Here is a 16750-nt window from a genome sequence, read left to right on the forward strand (position 1 = left end):
TCAGGAGGTTCACTCCCTTTCTTATGCCCCCCTCACAAATTCCCTCCTTTCTTCTCGGTTTGGAGTAACCATGGTGCAGCCTGATGTGTGCATTACCAAGTTTAACTTGAAACCAGCATATGAACCCGATTTCAAACTGTACACCTAATCATGATTACTATTAACCTCATCAGAGACCTATGGCTTTACCATGGTTAGTCCCAAAAAGGCAAAGGAGAGGAAATTCACACAAGATGGAGGAGGGGAAATCTTGATGTAGATAATCTATCTGTCCTACATAATGCATAACTTTGTTATTTTAACTTTAATTATCTGCTATTTCCAATTTCTTAGTTTTCAGTTGTTAATTACCGATTATTCTTTTATTTGCCCATTTACTGAAAATAACAGTAATAAATAAATAACAAAGCTTGATACAATGTCCAAACATGAGACCAATGGATTTAAATCTTAGGAATTCTCCACAATTCCAAGCTCTGTTTAGATTTGATAGTGTCCTTTGTATTTTAGCTATTAATGTTTTAAAAAGATTAAAGAATTAGTAGTAAGCTCTTTCTGCAAAGAAGCCATGGTATTTGACAATTACTCAGCTGCAACGTGCTTAGGTTCCATTGGGAAATCCAATGTGGATAAATAACAACCAATGAAAATCCCATGCTCAATGCCATGAGAAAAGTATGCCAAAAGGAAGCCACAAGAATATTAAATAAACACACATTATAAACCTTCAGCAGCATCATATTTTACTAAATTATAAATTAAGTTGCAATAAAGCAGGATGGCAAAATCAAGAATTAACAAGGAGTCCAACCATCTTCACATGGCAAAGTGATTGCTTTTCAATTGAAACTGGGACAGCTTCATGCACAATTATTTCTCTGAATCCAGGTACACACCCCATGTGAAGATTGTACACGTCTCTTTTATCATAGGTAGGTGTGTTGGCAACCTGGCACCAGTTATGCTTCCCAATAATAATAATATGGAAATAAGCATATGTAATAAGATGCATGATGGTATATGTGGGTTTATGTAGTCCCCAGCCCCAGCTGGCTCTACATCTCTCTATGTGTAATGACATGTATGAAATGGCCCACATAGCTGAATAAATTGATCTTGCTATATATACAGAAGCAGATTATTGTCTTAAGAACATTTGACACTGTGTTAGTTCACATATCCATGTTCACCATGTGACAATTACAACAATTAATGAGTTTCATGTGTGAATGGGCCATCACAGATCTAACACCAAGATCTAACATTCACATCATCTCAAACACACTGCTCTTCAATGAAGTCAGAGAACAATCAAACAATGTGTATACAGTGGTAAACTAGTCCATAGTGTTGCCTATGATTTAGCTATAGAAATTCCTTCCGTACTTATGATCATACAAGGGAAGAGGGCGTGAACCCAAAACAACTTGTGCAGCATGAATCCTATTTATGTGAATATTTACTTCCCTTCTGGCCAGATAATGGAAGAACTCACACGTTTCCTGTATTCAGACCCTTACTGCAGCAGTGTGGGATCTTTGCCAAGCCCCTTGCTTTGGGGGAATCAGGCCTGTATTATAATGATGTGCAGGACAAAGAGAGAGGAATGCAAACTGGATGGGAGTGGGTGGGAGGTGGAGAGAATTATGCAGGGCCAAATGAATAGGGAAGGGAGCCCAAGAAGGCTGTGTTAACGTGATAGCTAGCACATTTAAAAGAAATGTTTTAATTAAATCAAGCTAATCTTGATTTAAGTAAAGGTTACTTTTATAAAATAAACCAAATTATCTGTTCTAGCAAGGGCATAATTACACTCATACTTGACATCAAGGTGCACCTGGCACCAACACTGTTATCTTTTCGGCGCCAGGTCAAGACTTTCCTCTTCTCCCAGGCATTTTAGCATGTGTTTTTAAATTGTTTGTAATTGTTTTTAAATTGTGTTTGTGTTTTAAAATTTGTGTGTGTGTGTGTGTGTATATATATATGTATATATATGTATATATATATATATGTATATATGTATATATATATATGTATATATATATATATGTATATATGTGTGTATATATATATATGTGTGTGTGTGTGTGTGTATATATATATATATATGTGTGTGTATATATATATATGTATATATATATATGTATATATGTATATATATATATGTGTGTGTATATATATATGTATATATATATATATATATATGTATATATATATATGTGTGTATATATATATATATATATATATATATATATATATATATATATATATATATATATTTAGTTGCATTTCTAAACCGCCCTATAGCTAGCAGCTCCCAGGGCGGTGTACAACATGATAAAACCACAATATTTAAAATACAGCAAGTGTGTATTGCGCAGACAATATAAACATTATATAAACAAACATATATATATATGTATATATATATAAATGTTGCAGAGCTAGGTCAGGGAGATGAATGCACAACAGGATATCACGACAGGAGCTGGCCCTGGGTGGAGTTTATCATGTTGTTCCTTCCTAAAAAGGCTTTCTTTATGGCTTAGTTCTCATGAACAGTAAGTAAACTAGTAAATCTGTGTCTTGACTGTGGCATGTGCATTCACATGGCTGGAATGTCCTCCAGACCCCCCCACCCTTCACATAGGGGAAATATAAGGGAAAATGCTTCTAGCTTAGCCCTCTGCCTGACATGCTAGTTTTCTATATGTAGCAATGTGTTTTCATGTGGGAGCTTTCCCACACACAGATTTATCATATCGTTTGCAGTTTGAGGGACGTTGACTATCCATATACTTATATTTTTTGTCCCACTCTTCCTCCAAGCTCAGGATAGCATACCCCCCCCACACACAGATTTTTATCCTTCCTTACAACAGCCCTGTGAGATAAATTATGCTGAGAAAGAGTGAATGGCTTAAGGTGAGCTTTGTGGGTGAGTTGGGATTTGACTCTTTGTCTCCCTGGTCCTAGACTGACACTTTTACCACTACACCACTCTGCTTAGTATGCTTGGGATAATACCTCATGGGCCTCTTTGGTGTTATGATCCCTCATGCAGGTTTTTAGAGGAATTACAACCCTTAGGGGATTACTTAAATTCCTGGTGGCTGTCATTTGGCAGCTGACTGATTTCTATAATCCTCCCCTTTCTACAAATTGTACTGAGGAACTCCCATCCTGTTTGGCTGTCTTGGAAGGAAGAAGCTTTGAATCTGCTGCTTCCTGCCACCTTGGCACACTAAAGATAACCATTGCACATTTTTAAAGAACAAGAAAACTCCCAACTAGCCTGCATGCTCTTTAAGGTGTATAATTAGAGGATTGATGTTCCAGACCTGGTTGTTTCAGCGGTAAACAGTATCATTATAGTAAGCTGAGAGAAAAGAAAAACAAAAATATTTCCTGAGGTTATAGTGAAAAACTATTTTTGCTGTGGTATAATGTTAAGTGAAATTTTAAACTATATGTAGAAAGAGAAGGAAATGTGTGCACCTACATGCATTGTCCCTGTTTGCTTGGTGTGACCCAAAATTAGTACAAGTAAAGACATGTTTTAATAAATCTGCTCACAAACATCTCAACCAGACACATTTTTCTTAATAATACACTGAAGTTCATCTGTCTTATACTGGATGCATTTTGGAAAGATTTAAAGATGTTTTGCTCATCCATGAGAATGAGAAGCATCAAAATATTTTTCCAGCATCACTTAATAACCTCTGATTTTTTTTAAAAAAAAATCTTATACGTTACTGGAGATTTGTGGAGCCAGTTGCAAATCTAAAAGTGAAAATAAATATTACAAGAAACATGGGGCTCCTGCCGAACACAATATTGAGTCCCCTCTCCCCCATAATGTCTGTCAAAACATACCTTGTATCCTTTGTGTATTGTACAATGTTTATTTTTTTACCCCACCTTTTGGTCCAAAAACCTACAATGAGGGTTACAAGGAATTAAAATACAAAAGCATAATATAAAACAAACAAAAAAAGAAATGAACAAACTACCAGCACAGATGCCCAATCCAAATCAAACAAACCTACAGAACACAGACCAGCATAACAGAAAATCCAAAAGAACTTAGCCAGGCATCAAAGAGCCTTTGAAAGAGAACCGTCTTTGCCCAGTGCTGGAATGACAACAATGAAAAGGTGGGCATTCCAGAGTCTCAATGCCATTGCCGAGAAAGGTTTGCCTCAGACAATTCTCCGCTCAGTAAAGTAACCTAGAAGAGGCCTTCAGAGGAAATTCTTAAAGAGCAGGTAGGTTCATATGGGGAAAAGGTGGCCCTTCAGGCAAGACCACTTAGGGCTTAAATACCATTACTAGCACTTTGAATTAGGCTCAGAAACCAACGTGAAGCTAGGATAGTATTTTCAAAATTGGCATACTATACTCTTTGCAGGTCTCAACAAGCTGGTGGCCACATCTAAACCAAATGAAGTTTCTGATAACTCTTCAAAGGCAGAGGCCTATGTAGAGCACAGAGCAATCCACTCTGGATGTAACTAAGGCATGGATCAGTGTAGCTTGAAAACACCTATCCAGGGAAAGGTAGAGCTTGCACATTAGCCTAAAACTAGTAAAAAACATTGTTGGTCACCATACTAACCTGATCATCCAGCAGAAGCACTAGATAACAAGAACACCTCTAAGTTATGAACCTAACCTGAGTCTTTTGGAGGAGTGTAACTGTATCCAGAATAAGTTGCACACCTATTCCAAGCCATATTTTATTTATTTATTATTTTATTTTTATTTATTATTTGATTTATATCCCGCCCTTCCTCCCAGCAGGAGCCCAGGGCGGTAACATATTCCCAACCACCAGTACTTCCACCTTATCTAGATTAAGCTTCAGGTTCTTTACTTGTGGTTAGAGTGTTGACTAGGACCTAGAATCTTCACTTAGCCATGAAGCTCACAGAAGTCTTTTGAGGAAAAAATGAGGAGGGGGAGAAGCATGTATGCCACATCGATTTCCTTGAAATGGAAAATAAAGTAAAATAATTGAGGACACCTTTTCATAACTTTGCCTGTCTACTTAGGAATAAATGGAAATGAGAGACAGAGACGTATGTCATCAGCATACTGATCTCCAGATGACCACACTCAGTGAGAGAGAAAATGGAACCTTGCAGCACTGGGCAAGCCACAGACCACAAGGTGGAGCAGTAGTCTCCAAGTACCATCTTCTGTTTTCTGCTTTTCAGGAAGTAACAGAATCAGTGCAGCATTGTACCCCCAACCCCCTGGTCCCATTTCAGCCAGACTGATCCAGGAAGATACAATGGCCAATAGTATCAAAAACTGAATGATACCCATATTTATCTATTATTTAGATAAATATCATCCAAGAATCTTGAGGTGGGACACCACAACATGTTCTGGAATTTTGTGCAAAAATGGAAAGTTTGAGACTGCCCAAAATGGTTGAGTTTAGCCAATCAAACCAAGACTTTAAGAGAAGACTCAGCATGGCCTCTTTCAAAACCAAGGAGTTCCTCAAAGATGTATTCACTGTCTTTACCACCCAGCTACATAACTCTTTCCTAGAAGATCTAATTAGCAGGCAAGATGACGGATCTAGAGCAGGGGGCCCCAACCTTTTTGAATGAGAGGGCACATTTCAAATTCTGAGAACGTGCTAGGGGTACTAGTCACAAAATGGCTGCCAGGAGGGTCAAGGCATAACTAAATGGCTGCCATGGGAATGTGGCATAACACAAAATTATATAGTAATTGCAGTGAAGCTTTCCCATAATTGCATTACTAGAAAAGGCATGACCTACTGAACTTCTGCCTACCATATAGCTATTCAAGGCAGAAGAACCCTGTTTTTCCCTAATGCCAACCCTAAGCCAAAGCCCAGGCTGCCATCGTGAACCCACTTAGCTGGATGTTAGCCCCATTAAACACTTCTGAGTAAACATGTATACCGTTGTACTATACAGGGAATTTTTAATGAGTCTCTGGTCTTTAGCTCCTAAAAAGCAGGAGACATGCCTAAGTCTCTCTACTAAGCTTTCACATTTTCCTGTTTGGGGAGGGGGAGGATTCTTTAACATTCACCCACATTTATTGCACAGTAGTATTTGCAGAAAATAATTTCTAGGCATTACCTGACCTTAGGCAAACTCAGCACAAGAAAGATGCATCCTGGTTTCTAGGTAAAAAGGAAGGGCAAACTATGGAAATTCCAAGGACTAGAAAAAAAAATAGAAGCAAGAAACATGCACTAAAAGGGAGGGCAAACAGCAGTTCTTTAGAACCCCAGGGATTCCTATTGCCTGGTGTCCAAACAGCTCATTTGTCAATCATAGCTCTGACTTCACTCATTGGGTAATAACACTGACAAGCAGGAGAAGCCAGGCTGTCTCATTTCACATAAATTTCTTAGAAGGGTACCTACATATTTTGCTCCATAACTTTCTTTCTAGAAGGGCTACAGACTTACTTAAAAAAAAAAAAATTAAAGCTCAGATTCTGGGTTGCCTGCTGGGCACACCACTAAAGGCCTTACCATGGCACCTGCGGGTGACAGGTTGGTGATCCCCGATCTACAGCATTGGTTGTGGGTCTCATCTCACCAAGAGTATTGCCCACATTTTTATGTTGAACAAACTAAAAACAATCCAAAGAAGGAGAAGCAAAGTCTTCAGTCACAGCCAAGGTCATATCAGTCATCAATGTGGAAAACACTGGGCTGTATTGAACCAAGTCCTATTCACAGTAGAGCCACTGAAATGAATGAACTTAAATTAGTTGTGTCTATTAACCTCAGTGGGTCTATTCTGAGGAGGACCAGCACTGAATACCACCCACTGATTACAGTTATTATCCTGTGTATTTCGTTGCTCCAACAACAACAACCAGTGACGTGGAGCAGGAGTAGGGAAACACAAAGCATAAGGACATCAGGACATTGAGAAAGTTGCATTAGAGGTTACAGAGGGGGAGCCCAACATGCTCTTTTTTTTGCAGCACTAGGTGTGCATTGTAATATTTAGCTCAGTCCCATTAATTAAGCATCTTTTTGTGATTGCATTTATACTATTTTAATTCATTTAAAACCTGCTCTACCTCCAGTCGCAATGGTAAGTACCTTTTGTGATGCTTCCAGTGTACAATCATATATCCACTTACCTAGAATTAAGCTCCACTGAAGTCAGTGGGACATACTTTTGCGTAGACCTGTGTAGGATTGCACTGCCAGTCTCTTGTCTATATAGTATCCCAGATTCTATAGACGCAGGGCTTAAAGGCAGATAGGACAGTTTCTTGCTAGAGCTAACAGAGAAATTTGGTCCAGCAGAACTCACCGCCGATTCAGTTGCTCCATTTGTTGGATTGACCCTGATCTGCGTATTCCATCCGGAGTGGCTGCTGTAGTAGGACGCTGCCAAGTCGTGGTTCGATTCACATGATCCACATAGAATACCCGTCCATGGCTATCTACCCGAGCTTCCCAGTCTTGCATTAATTTTTTTAATGAAATTGGAAAAAACAGAAAATGAGGTCATTATATCCAGAAATCTAGACTATTAGGGAAATCCAGATAGGTATAAAACTTTCCTGCCAAAAACGTATAGTATTATGCAAACATATAGTATTATGCTTTACATGTCCAGCAAAGTAAAGTATTGTATAGTATTATGCAAACAGAAAAAAGCTACTTTAGTTATTGCACAGAGTTCCAACCAAAGGGCATCCCTAGATGAGAGAGAAATTCAAGAAGGGACAGACAACTTCATAAAACTCGCTGTTTGGAAACATCAGCATAGGAGCACTCTACTCTGCACTTTTGTGCTTTTAACATTAATCCAGAAGCAGGGGAAACATTCCCTCACAGAAGCAGGTATAATATGATGCCAAAACAGATCCAGCACAGGTCCCGGTTCCACGACCATATGGTGCCCCAGGGCTTTGGTGGCGGGTCAGGTAAACTGGACAGTGTATCTAAACTCCGAGGGGTGGGGGCTCTTTCCTAATGCCATTTTTGTAATTATGCTTCTTGAGTTTTCTGATCAATCTTCCATCTTAAAGTCGTAAGCAAACAGTGTTTGCCCCAGCCACTGAAACTAATGGGGAAGTTCTTATACATAGGGCAATTCTATTTGTACCGCAGAATTCCTGCATGTAGAAAAGGTTTCTGGATCAGAGCTCATGTCTCAAAATCATGTTCATAATTTTTAAAGGGTCTAAGTCCCTGATGGGGGTTAGAAAATTTAGGAAATTGGGCTTTATTCTATACTTAGCCTTATTCATATTCTCAAGTTTCTTTAGAGCCTCCCTAAAAAGTGCAGGGTATATTTTACAGATGATTGCAAGCATGCACTGAAGGAGCTGAGAAGAAGGCATGTACTTTGCTGGACATGTAAAGCAAAAAGACTCAAGTTGGAATGTCTGGACCTCAAATGAATAACCCTAAATTATTTAAAAAAACAAACAAACATGTAATGTTTTGGACACTGATACCCACCCTTTCCTATAAGTATTATGGCTAGTCAGCCTGCAACAATGTATAATAATTCAATGAATCATGTAGTAAGCCTACACACATCACATGCAATGGTTAATACCAACTTGAAAGCCCAGAGCTACAAGTTTCTCAGTTTAATTGGAAAGCAACCTATTGGCATGACAAGCAGTGGGGAAAGATTGTAAATACTACACATTATGGTACATGCACCCATGTATTGAACACATAATCGGTAAACACTGAAGCCCTGTTCAACACTGTGAATGGAGAACTTATTGCAATGAATGCACCAAAGACAATTGTGAAAGAAAGCCTCTGGGTTAGGGCTATTTCATGCATAACATAGAGTCTATGCGTAAGAAAAAGGCAGCATATGAAATATCCCAGCCAGTGAAACACCTGAAGTAGGAACATATTAACATCGAAGCACTAAAATGGAGAAGTTGATGGGGACATGTTAAGATGATGTGGTCACGGTCATACAAAGTGGAATCAATACAGTTACGCATCACCTCAACCAGATCTTATATGTTTTCTTAGAAGTAAGTCCCAAAGAGTTGGATGGGCATGACTCTTAAGTAAGTGTGTTTAGGATTGCAGCAGTTCAGTGACATCCTATGCATATTTACTCAGAAGCAACCCTCACTAAGTTCAATGGGTCTTAGTAAGAGTGTGTTTAGGATTACAGCCTAAATCCCATTGACAGCAATGAGATGATTCAACAGAACTAGATTTTAATTGTATTGGAATCAATAGTTATATCAGGCTACTTCTGTTTTGAATGATACAGATACATCTTGCTCTCAGGTCCCAGAATAGTTGTTGTGAATATTCTGTATTCTCTCAAGTGCTCATTCCTTAGAACTTTCATGATAATTTCACTTTATCCTAACGATCATTCCTAAGCTTCCACTGGGAAAATAATTTAAGATAGCCACAGCTCTTTTCCATCAAATAAAATATACAGCAATCAATGTTTATACCTTCAGATATAAAACAGCTTCCCTCTGTTTAAGGGTGATTTTTTGAAGAAGCAACGCAGGCATAAGGACATCATATTGCAAAAGCAATAAAATAAAAAATCTTTAGATTAGACTGCTGTTGTAATTAAAAAATGTGCTTTAAAAATTCATACCATTGAGAATTATCATTCCTGTGTGGTTTTCAAATAGAAAGGATAATTGAATAATTCAGTTTCTGTAGCAAATATTCAGTTAGCATGGCACATGAAAGACAAGCATATTCAGGGACACAGTGTACATATACTTACTAAAGATTTAGTTATGTGAATTTATATGGTAGTGGAGACCATTTTAGCTGTTTGTTCTCCCGTTATTGGGGTTTGTATCAATTAAATGTCATAATAAACACTGTCAATAGGTTTATCAGTAAAATACTTTGATGAAAATGCAGAAGAGTGAATTAAAATGCCCTCAGGACTGAAAATAATTGGAATTCCTAGAAAGCGTCATAGATTTAGGTATAGAGTGCACATAAACATTCTTCTTAAATAACAGCAGACCATCTGGCTGTAATCTGAAATCTAATTTTCCTTCACTTGCAAAGTGCTTGGAAAAGATTATGGAGGAGAGAAATATTTGCCTGTTATGTGAATTTCTCTTATTTCTTTGTTCTGTTTTAATCTACAGCTGGCTTTGGCCAAGTCTCCAATGGGCTCTAGGCGACAGAAGGCTTCTTTTGGCTCTACTGCATCAACAAAGTAAGAATCAAATCCAGTGATGAGGTTAGAGAATATCCACAGCCAAGTGGATGGATGAATGATTTACGAAGGTCACTGAATCCCATATGAAATGCAAAAATATAAAGCTTTCTTTTCAAACCTTACTTAGTTTTAAGACACTGGGCACTTTCTATAACAAGCAGTTAATTACTCAGACCTGAAAGGTAACAACAGTACTGTATTATGTGGTACAGGTCAGAGTATGCCATCTACTGGACAGTTTCTGTTAATGCAAGATGCTTGGTACTCCTTTAGGAATAATAAGCATATTAAAAGTGATGAAAAATGTAGATATGCATTTTCCTGGAAGGACAAAATAGAAATATTCATGTCCTGCTCCAGGAACTTCTCTATCCCTCCAAGAATTTCATTGCACTCATATGCTAAATGCTGTCTGAAGACCATACTTGCAAACCTTAAAGGGGCAAGAAATTTGGACTTGGTAGGATCCTCACTATGGAATTAATTATCTCCAGGTATTTTTCCTTCTCATCTTTAAAAAACAGCTTAAAATTTATAACACTCATCAAGGCCACAATCTACCAAGATGCTCTCCTGCAGAAGCCTAATGGGAGCTCCAATTCAGTTCTGCAAGACATGCTTAGGAGAACACCCAACAGGTTTTGCATCAAGCGCATCAGAGGATATGTTGTTGGAGTGGACAGAACATTTTTTTAAAAGTCAGAGGTTTCTTTTCTTTTTCATTTTCAGTGTGAGCCCCACTTCCTTCCACCTTCATACTGTACAGGACAGAATTACAACCTGTCAAATCCAATCCTGCACTGGCTTTCAGTCTTGCCCCTCCCTCCATGCTTTATAACTACCTTTTAAAATTATAAAAGCGACACAGCTTATTTAAGAGAAAAATCATAAAACACAACTATAAAACCAGCACAAATGCTAGTAAAACAACCAAATGTCTGCTTTTAAAAAAGTATTGGAAGCCTTACAGAAACCAGCCAAATTTGTGCTCCACGTCACTGGTCATTCTAAAATCTACAGGCAACTCAAGAAAATCTTTCTTCTTGCTATCATAGTTCTAAGTGCTTACTATAAGGGCATATGGAGCTGAGCTTGAACACCTGAATACAACTGACAGGTGGGCTGATATATGGGAAAAGCAGTCCTTCAGGTATGCTGGTCCCATGACCTTTATGGATCAAAACCAAAGCTTTGAATTGAGCCTGGATGTATACAGGTAGGCAACACAACTGACAGAATACTAGTTGGATATGCTCATGTTTTCTGTGCCCATTAAAAGACAGACAGCAGTAGTTTGCACTTGCTGTTTGACTACCTGTTTGAACTGTTCACCTCCTTCAGTCCATAAATGTTACAATCTTAGCAGGGGTCAGGTGACACAAAGGGCCAATGGCTCTGACCCGGCTCCTCAGGTTGAGCATCTTGTTTTGCTTCAAGTGAAATTTGAAACAAATCTGGAGGTTAATTCCTCAGGAAAAAAATTGTAGGAATCAAAAGAGTTTTAAAAAGGCATGTGAACTTCCTCAAGGGGTTTCACATATCCCCTGTGATATGTACCCTTCAGATAAACAGGAAAGGTTGAGTTGAAAAAAGTAATATATTTTTAAGAAACTAAAGCTTACTTGGTGGAAGAGGTTCATCAATGGTTGGGTAGTGATGGTGGTCAGGCCTCAAGGAAGGAAGCTGGTTGATTGGCTGAGAATTATGGAGTAAAGGACAATCACCTATGGATAAGACAGTCAAGATGTTCATATTCATTCATAGATGCCACATAGTGGTTATAAATGCACTGCTATAAATACAAATGACCGGAAGGATTTTAGGTAAGGCCTAACAGAAATCTGGTGTATTAGCTGCCTTAAGCCCTGTTTAAAAGTAATGTACAAAGCAAAGAATGATTAAAATATTAAGTTAAAAGGAAGATCTTGTGATTCAACACACAGTAAGGACTGATGGGAGACAATATAAATCCAACTAAGGACTGATGCACTTGATTCTATCCCCAACTTCTCCAGGTATAAATGTGTCAGGTAAGAGGAATGAGAGAGGGGGAGACAGTGAGAGCAGAATCAGGGAATGAGCTGGGACAAAGAGCAAAAGGTACATAGAGGGACCTGAGACAAGATACAGAAGAGATGAGATCTACAGCTGACAGCAAAACGGAAGTATTTCCTGAATACTAACATTCAGTGTAGGTACTTCTGCCTCCATAATCTGAGCAAACTGTCACTCATAAAGTTCTGTTGTCACTAGTATCTTTTTGAGATACTCCAACGATCTTGTAATATATTATTCTTCCCAGAAGGTATTGTGAGAATTTGAAATGTAACTGAGCTTTCCTTGGTTTCAAGGATTCAGTGAAATTTTTTCAAACCCCAAAGATCCACTAATTTTATCCCACGGCTCGTCATTTCCCCCTCCTTAATTATGTAAAAATTATGTAAAGGTAAATGGGGGATAACTTTAAGCAGTTGTAACATCACCATTACATTGTTTTTAACCGAAGTAAAATGTGATGACTAGCATGGAGAATCTTTATGTCAAACTCTTTCCCGACTACAGGATTGAGATTATTTGGGGAGGGGTATGAGGTTTTACTCATTAAAACTACTCATTTATCAGTCATCTAACTGATGTTAGACAAATTTCAGAGCAATCCAAATCTTGGCTGGGGACCAGCAGGGCAGAGTGGTGTGACTGCTGTATTCCAAGCCCTCAAACTCATGCTTGCCAGGACATATGTGGGTTTTTTTGGGGGGGGGTATTATTTTGTGTTATGCCATTTCCAGGCTGGTACAGCTCAGGGACCCCAATCAGGCCTCTCTCAGACGGATGGCACAGTTGAGAATCCAGCAGATCAATGACTGCTTGTGCTCCACTCCCACAATGCCTCATTTTGGAGCACAATACTGGCTATCACTGGCAACGACACAGCAATCCACCACCCATTTGCAGCCATTGTGAGGGCCTCCATGGTGCAGAACCCTTCAACAGTGGAGGCCAGCAGAGACCAGTGAATGCACATGTGCCTGCATGCACGCATGCACGCACGCGCGCACACACAGAGGCACATACATCCCCCTCTGCATCCTAACCCCCTCCAGCAGCACAGATCAGGGGGTCTGGATTATTCTGCAACTAAAATGTAGGTGCTTTTAGGGCAGTAGCCAAAAGCAAATGGAAAATTCAGACAACCATAGTTATAAAAAGTAGCATATTAAAAATTATTATACATAACAGCAATTTCAACCTGAATTTAATAAAACATTTGTTTTTGTTTTTTAAAAGAATTTTAAATACATCCCCCCCAATGAGCTGGACCCCCCCCAAATCTTATGTATAGTTCTATGATCTTCAGTGATATCACAACCACAAATACAAACGTTCCAAGCAAAAGGCATTAATGAAAGTATATATATGATACTTTTTTTACATGCTAAAAAAATGTGATATTTTAAAAATTACTGTATGCTCCATGAGAACTGGTACGTCTACTCAAAGTCACCAAAACCAGCCTTCCTTCCTGCTCTTTTACTTACCTACTTACTGTGAACTGGCAGTATCTAATTAAATTAGACTGGGATTTTATTTTACCTCATTCAGAGCCAGTGCCAAAGGTCCGCATTATCAGTCACCTCCCAAGGCCCACACTCTACTAGGGGGCTCACTGCCAATTCTGGGAATCTCCTGACCCCTCCTCACTGTCTGTTTGTCTCCTCTCTGGTGTGAATTGAACCCAGAAAGAGAGACAAGTGAATGGGCAGTAGCAACAGCAAGGAGGACAGCCAACGTGGGAAGGAGGGCCCACTAAGAGCAACTTGCTCAAGCCTTCAACCTGGCACTAGCCTGAGTGGTGTGGTTGCTACAGCAACACTGCTTCTTCCTGTGTCTCTGCGATCAAAAAAGAATTCCTGCACCTCGCAAGAGGAGCCGTGTTACAACCTCCTCCCCATGCTAGGGTTAACACTGAGAACGCTGGGTTAACGATGATGTGGGAAGTAGCCATGAAGTGGCTTCAGGGCAGATTTATAGATGCATTTTACACCACATAAACCGTTCCAAACTTTCCCAGGTACACCTTCCTGTGGACAAAACATAATGAATGAGCCACCTGATCACACGTATTGCCAGCAGCAGTTCCTGGAATCATGTTGGCACACAAGAGCATAGGAATTGCCCTTTCTATAGACAAAAGGACCAATAATAGCCAGCCAGCTGCTACTACAGCCATAGGAGTGGTGGCTGTTCCATCGCTGGAATTATTTGGCTCATGTGCTGTGACTATTCATAGAGCAGACACCCAAAGAAGGTTAAGGCTACTTGTGTGGCTCAATAATGTCTTGTGTGAATCATGCTTTATACATTAATGGACGAAAACCTGTACAGATTATCGGTCATGTTCTTGTCTTTCTCAACTAACCAAAAGCAAAAACTGAAATCTATGCTTATTTTTTGTTTTTAAAATGTGTATCCTGCCTTCTCTTTCAATAAAAATCATGTCAAAACAGCTAACAAAAGTCTATACAATATTTAAAAAGGCTCAAGTTTAAAACGAAGGAGTTCCTCTGAATGCCTAAAATGAATGAAATTTGCTGGTGGTGAAATCAGACTGGAAGGCAAAGGGAACAGGAGGAAAGGAGTAGGTGAAAGGTGAAGCTTAAAATGCAAATTTCCATCTAACTGAGGATATCACCATTTCACGACAATGATACAGGATAGGTTTAATTCACCACATGCAGCCTTTTTAGCACTGCTCTTTGAATACAATATATATGTTTTGCCATGAAGTCATGTGGGCTTTCAGTCTTACTGCCCAATGAAGCTGAGCATTCCATGAATGATCAGACCTTGATTGTTGGTTATCTCTTGAAATGCCTAAGATAGATAATCAAAGTATTGCTACTCCAAGTCTAACCTTCTCTTCTGTTGCTTGGGCCTGCTACTGGAGACTCTAGGCTTTCTGCTGTTCTCTGCAGATTCACTCCATGAACTACCAATTCCTCAGGCCAGTGGGCAGAGCCGTTCACCTGCTCCCTGTCAAGCTCGGGGCTTTGCACCGAGTCTGGCACCGACTCAAAAGCGCTGTTTTCCTCTTCCTCATCATCCTGTGAAGAAAAAACTGTGCTCTCAGAAATCTTTGCACTATCAACAGAGGAAAAGCGGGTATGGCTTGAGAACTGGTTGGTACTGTCCTGACCAGAGGTGCTATAACAGGAAGTGCTGTAGCAGGAGGTGCTGTAACAGGAAGTGCTGTAGCAGGATGGGCTGTAGCAGGATGTGTCACACATTTCACACTCAGCATCACCATTAGGCCTGGGACTCAATTCACTCTCACTTTCAGTTCTGGGCCCTTCACCATCTGCTAGTTGTTCATTTAAGTCAGCAAGGTGCTCAGTGGAGTTGCTACAAGGCACAGTTCCTTGGACAAAAGTCTCTTCCACTCTGTTTTCCTGGGGAAGTTCCGCCAACACAGTTTCAGTCTCACTGACCAAGTCTTTCTCTGATACTTCCCTGACCGTCAATTCTTCATCATTCTCTATCACACTGCCTTGGTCCTCCTCCCCTTCTCCATCATCACTGCTCATCTGGGCTGATGGCAAACTGTGCAAGAGATTGTGTATTCTTATGTAGTGCGTACGAGGAGTCTCAGGCTCTCCACAGGCAGATGCTATTACTGTTTCAAGTTCTGACACAGGCAAAGAGCAAGGCCTGTTCTTCCTTCTCATTGCGGTCCTTAGCTGTAGCTTGTTATTCTCCTTTCCTTCATCATTGTCTTCCTCCTCCTGGGCTGAAGCTCCTTCGTCATCCTGACTCTTCTCTAGATCCTTGATAGCTTGCGTATCCCCACTCACCTCATCAATTGATAGGGCTTCTATGCTGGTAAATATGTCATTGTCTCCTTGAGTAACAGAATTGACTTTATTATTTTCCCTAACTTCAGATTCAGGGGGCGTGCATGCCAACAGAGCCAGTTGCTCAGTGAGGTTCATAGCACTCAGGGAAGGAATCATTTCCCCTGTGATGGATTCCAAGGGATCAACCTTATCTGCTGGCACTGCATCAGACTCCCTATTTCCTGCTAGTTCTTCTTTTAAGAAGCTGTTCAGGGTGAGCTCCCCGGCACCAGAGTTATCAACATTGATGCAGATCACTGAGCATCCATTTAGCTTCTCTGGAGCTGCACTTTCTGAGCTCACTGTGCTGGTGCACGGAGGCTCACCAAGGATTTCCTCTGATGAGATATTCATGGGGCTTTCCTGGAATTCTGTTGACTCAGGATCTGCAGTAATAGAGACCTCTTCATCATCTGTTGGAAACATGAAAGAAAGGTGTGACTCAGCTAAACAGTGCTATTTGCTGAATCATGAGGTAGATAATATTGACTTGTGCTATCATAAACACAACAGAAATGCACAACAGCAACTATCAGATGCTTTTCACTTAAGCCACGCCCAAAACTAAGGATCATCTCACATATGTCAATAAGAATAGTGTGGGGAAAAACTTTTTAAAATTAAAAACAGATTTTTAAA

The 16750-nt window shown here is 39.7% G+C and overlaps 1 protein-coding gene across 9 annotated transcripts in view; it reads right to left on the reverse strand.

The window, feature by feature from the left end:
- HECW1 (HECT, C2 and WW domain containing E3 ubiquitin protein ligase 1) overlaps window positions 1-16750 on the reverse strand; it is a 349770-nt gene that overhangs the window by 111332 nt on the left and 221688 nt on the right. For 8 of the 9 annotated variants that reach the window (XM_061586857.1, XM_061586862.1, XM_061586856.1 and 5 more), the window contains 3 exons: window positions 15133-16524; window positions 11840-11941; window positions 7335-7485 (listed from right to left, as the gene is read on the reverse strand). In XM_061586857.1, coding sequence (XP_061442841.1) covers window positions 7335-7485; window positions 11840-11941; window positions 15133-16524 — 1645 coding nt within the window. The remainder of the gene's footprint in view (window positions 1-7334; window positions 7486-11839; window positions 11942-15132; window positions 16525-16750) is intronic. The other variant, XM_061586865.1, reaches the window with a different exon arrangement.

This window comes from Rhineura floridana, chromosome 10, assembly GCF_030035675.1.
Source record: "Rhineura floridana isolate rRhiFlo1 chromosome 10, rRhiFlo1.hap2, whole genome shotgun sequence".
Lineage (NCBI taxonomy): Eukaryota > Metazoa > Chordata > Lepidosauria > Squamata > Rhineuridae > Rhineura > Rhineura floridana.